Source organism: Lactuca serriola, chromosome 2 (assembly GCF_051521515.1).
Source record: "Lactuca serriola cultivar US96UC23 chromosome 2, Lser_US96UC23_V15, whole genome shotgun sequence".
Classification (NCBI taxonomy): Eukaryota; Viridiplantae; Streptophyta; class Magnoliopsida; order Asterales; family Asteraceae; genus Lactuca; species Lactuca serriola.
Window position 1 is genome coordinate 189,445,475 of NC_136409.1, and position 5,235 is coordinate 189,450,709.

Sequence of the window (5,235 nt, forward strand, 5' to 3'; positions counted from 1 at the left end):
GAAATCACTCAAAACATATCTCACATTTATAATGCTTATGTGATTAGTGGGATCTATTGGAATTGAAAAAAACATGAGTTTTTATCTTTTTAATTACTTGATTGCGGATTACTAGATAGCGAACATAATCATATGTAAAATTGGGCCCTCCATAATATGAGTCATTTGCGGTCGTGCACCTACACCCTCAAACCTCAAAGACACCCATGCTTTGGAGCCACATTAGCCACATGTGACTCCTGCACCCACTTCATCAAATCACATCTTAGAGTCTAATAGACACATAGGGAAAATTATATAATTTAATTAGAGTTCCTTTTTAACACATAATTTTGGTTAAGCCATATGATTACCCGTGGATACTGCAAAAAAGAAAAAGTAAAACTAAGACAAATTATAAATAATCTTGAAAGTTTCAAAGGAGTGAATAGTGGATCGGTGAGTTGTTACATCATGTTTTTCGAGTCGAAATCTGATAAAACTTTAACATTAACAAATATATCCAACAAGAAATACAAAAAAGATATGCTTACAACCATGAGTGCTTGTGCTGCATCTCGAAGAAGTGAAGAATTTTTGAAGGACCATACAAAGTCCTTATGCGTCGTAATTTTGTGTAAATCACATTCATCTTTGTCGGGGATTTCATTGGTGAACGGGTAATGGTTCAAGTCCTTCATACAATATTTATGTTTGTTTATTTATGTATATTCTTGAGTCGTATTTTGGTCTACACAATTAGGTTATTAGAAACTCAAAAGGGAAAAAAATATAGAGGTTAAGATATATTTTAGGAGAAGAAAAGAAAAACATAGTTATTTTTCTTAAGTATTTGTCAAAAAAAAAAATGTAAAAAAGTTCATTTTCTCATATAGCCACCAGTTTCACAATCCCTCCGGTTGAAATGCAATATTCATTACAAAATGCATTTTATATGATATCCACGGTAAAAACTTTAGAAACAATTGTACTGCAAAACCAAAAAAGAATTTAGTATTGCAAAATTTATTCCCCATACTACGAATTTGTTCTTCCTAATGCGAAATTGTTTATAACTTTACAAAAATCATGATTGTGTTTGAAGAATTTTTTTTAAGTATTTTTTTTTAAGAATTCCACACCAAAAAGAGTTTTATACTGTGAAAAAAAAATCCATCGAATCTTACAAAAAGAATGATGTAAAATGAGAAAAAAAAATGCTTTAGATATGGAATCGCATGTTGGCCCATTTCACAGTGAGCCCACCTAACAGTTATTTTTATAGAATAGTTACTATTTAATATTTGTCTATTTCATGACTATGCTTGTCATTTTCTCTATAATTTAACCAAAGTCGTTGCTTATATAGTATAGATTCTTTTTTTGTCGCCAACCCTATTAAAAAGTCACGCTAGAAATGATTTTTGTTGTGAGAAAAGTACAATGGGAACTTTTCAGCTATACTAAATGCTTTGGAAAACCAAAATTAGCGAACATGTAGTTTTATACTTGAAACTAATGTGCCTACCTAAGTTCTGTTTCAGACTTTCAGACAGTTGATTATGGAGTTTATAAAGTTTGGGGGAAAAACAATGTTGAGGTAACAAGTTCTATTTTCTGTTATTGTTGTTATTTTTCATATGTATGTCGCAAATTTGAAATCTATATTAGTGACAAATTACACAAAAGTCTTTACATTGCTCAATGATCTAAGATCTCCCAATAGACTCGGTTTTTACACAGCCAACCTTTTACCAAAAAAATAATTATGATTCTTTTTTCATAAAATCCGTTGACATTCAAAAACAAATTCCAATCTAGCCACTATTACCTATAAAAACCTGTTACCAATTTGCTTACATAAAAATGCCCGTATGAAAGCATGCGTTATACCGATGGAAACAATAAAAACAACCAACATTCCCTTAGGGGACGGTAAACCGAACCCAAAAACTAAAAGCCCGATAAAAACCGATGAAATTAAAACCGAAAAATCAAAACCAAACAAAACGGTCCATTTTGTGTTCATATTTCAAAAAAAAAAAAAAAAAAAAAAATCGGTTTTGGTTTTGGGTTCAGAAACTGACCACTAAAATCAAACTGACCTAAACCCAAAAGCCGACCAATAATATATAATTATGATTATTTAATATTTAACATATATATATTTTTATTTAAAAATAGAAAACTAAAATATAAAACCTAACCCATTATATAAGGATTAAAGTATGGTATTTTAATTGTGTTTTCATATTTTGGTTGCGATAGATTGTTTTCGATTGACTTTGACTGACTTTGACGGTGTTTTCGTATTTTGGTTGTAAACTTATAAACTTGGTAGTTTTAATATTTATTTTCTAATATTCCAGTCATTCAAAACGAATCCGACGTTCAACGAACTGTTCGACGGAAAGCTCTTTTATGTTCGTTTATTAAATGAACATGGATAAAAATTATCGTTCGTTCAATTATGTTCGTGAACATTCATTTATGTTCGCTTATAGTCATTCATTTAAGTTATTTTTATGTTCATATATGTACAATTGTGTTTGATTACATTACTATATTATATGTTCGTTTATTTTCATATATGTTCAATTATGTTTGTTTTTTTAATGTATAAATAATCTCTGTTTATTTATGTTCGTTTAACATGTACACAAACATAAACAGACGAATGCAGAAGAGCTTTGAAAGGCCGAACAATAATGTATGATATTGTTATACCAACATAAAAACCGAGATTTAATACGACTTTGTGATAATTATTGCAATTTTGGATGTTACATATTAACCCTTCGCAGTGTTATTGTTCATCCAACTAAAAGTGTCCTAAAAATTTCTTCACATATACTACTTTCAAAAGGTAGAAAATGGCCTTTACCTTTGACCTCATGATACCGAATAAAAGGAATTTTTTCGGAAAGAAACCGATTCACTTTATATGGTATGATTTTATCTTCAAAACCCTGCCAAATATGAACAGCACCATTGTTATCTGGCCATGGATTAGTTATATCCATCGGGTCAAACTCCCATTTTCCATAACCAGCCATTATATCACGATACAGAGACTCATAAACACCTTGCTGACGTGTCTTTTCCTATTATACATACGTAACCATATAACCATCAATATATATATATATATATATATATATATATATATATATATATATATATATATATATATATATATATATATATATATAACATCACAAAGGAAATGGCAGAAAAAATTGTGATTGTTTGTTTACCTGAGTATTATCATCAGGGTTAGGTGGCAGATTCTTCAAGAACTCCAAATCTGGTTGGCAAAATATATTCATGTTTCCAGCCATGATGCTTAAAGAAGGAAACAATTTCTGATTCATCCACCAATGAAACAGCCATGGGGCATAATGTGCCACACGAAATGTCCACCTGTCTTGAACAAGAAGCAGCTCAAACACTTCTTTAGCCAAATCAGAAGGCAAACATGGCCACCAGTAATCAACAAATGGCACCACAAGTGATACTCCTGACAACCTAAAAGCAACCATGATTTTATTTTTATTTTTTTTATGTATGTATGAAATGGTGGAAATAAGAAGACTAATAAGATTCAAATGGTGATAGAAACTGTGCCTGTGTGGAATGTATCTGAGGCAACTCCAAACAGCATATGCACCCATTGAGAGTCCAATTATGTAGAATTTGGAACCGATTTGTAACTTATCAGCTAATTCTTGAACATCAAATGCTTCACTTTTGACTGAACGCTTTGGATGTGGATCACTCTCTCCATATCCTGCTCTGTCAAATGACAGAAAGTAAATTTGTAGCTCTTCAATAAGTTCCTGTCATTATAACAAGATATATCAGAAAAAAGGGCAAATATGTTGAAGATTATGAATATGGTGTTCATGATACCTGTGAAATTGGGAGTTTCATGTCTTTGGAGCTATCAAAGCCATGAATGACAATGATCTTGTACTTGGATTTATCTTTGGAGACACCCCACTCTCTGTAAGATAGATGTCTTCCATCATTAAGTTGGATTCGAGGTGAAGTAATAGGAGGCCCACCGGGTGATCCACAAACCCTAGGAGGTGGTGGTTTGATTCGTGTATAAATCCATCCAAGAAAACCACCCACCACTGCAATTGCTACCTTTGCAATCATTGCTATGTAGAAGAAGACGAAGAAAACACTATAAGAATATGGAATTGAGCTATTCCAAGAAATCTAGTTTAGCTATGTTGAACATATTTGATTTTCTGATAGAATTCTAGGTTTTACAGAGGGATGTGTGCCTATGTGGTTGGGGGTGAGGGGGTTCTGCAACTACAAACGTGTTTTGAACTTTTGATTCCTCTTTCCTGTGATTTTTAGAACCTCGAATCAACAACTAATTACAGATCGGGTTGACTAAGGATTTTAGGGCTTTTTAATCAAATACTTCATGTATGTAACAGCATTGATATATTTCGAAGTTCGAATTATCCTACATCTGATCGGTAAATTCAAAATCTGGATTAGGGATCAAATAATTGAATCATCTACGCACATAGAAATAACATATAATTTAAAAGAAACATGAATCCAAGCATTTCGAGACAGCAATTAAAGATGTAAAGTAATGGAGCTAAGAGTATCTTACAAAACTACATGGAAATTTGAAGGGAATTTTATCAAGAAAAGTCGATTAAAATGATCAGAAAACTCACCGAAAGAAAGTCGAACAGAGATGCACGTGAAGTGAAACTGGTACAGCTGATATTTTCATGGGGGAGAAATAGCATGTGATCATATAACAGCTGCTAACACTACTGCTTGTCTTGTTGTCTCCATCAGAAAAAAAAACAAAACAAAAAAAAACGTGCGTGATTGAGATAGTGTTTGGGTTTTGGGAGGGTGTAAGGTGTTCATCATGTCAATATGGGAAACCGGGAAAAACAATACAACCAAGGTTTTTTTATTTTTTTTATTATTATTTTTGAAGAAGTATTTTGTTCTGATTTTTGAAACTTTCTTTGTGATTTTTTTTTATTTTCTTTTTGAGTTTTAAAAATTTTTTTAATGATTTTTTCAGATAAGAAGATCATAGTATTATACTATTTTTAATGAACCAAATACTATTTTTTTTCTTTCCTTCTTGTGTTTTTTCTTTTTTCTTTTTTTATTTTTTAAATAACTACAACCACATTTCTCAAACACTAAAATAATATTTTTAAATTATTAGATTTTGTTATGATATAAGTTAATCCAAATGTT

The 5,235-nt window shown here is 31.2% G+C and overlaps 1 protein-coding gene across 1 annotated transcript; it reads right to left on the minus strand.

The window, feature by feature from the left end:
* Positions 1-2,723: 2,723 nt before the first annotated feature.
* Positions 2,724-4,841, minus strand: LOC145087856 (alpha/beta-Hydrolases superfamily protein). The gene is made up of 5 exons (XM_079025948.1): positions 4,689-4,841; positions 3,892-4,145; positions 3,607-3,818; positions 3,237-3,507; positions 2,724-3,083 (listed from the first exon to the last, which is right to left on the minus strand). The coding sequence occupies exons 2-5, from the start codon at positions 4,141-4,143 to the stop codon at positions 2,793-2,795; spliced, it is 1,026 nt and encodes a 341-aa protein (XP_078882074.1). The 5' UTR covers positions 4,144-4,145; positions 4,689-4,841; the 3' UTR covers positions 2,724-2,792.
* Between the last annotated feature and the right edge of the window lie 394 nt (positions 4,842-5,235).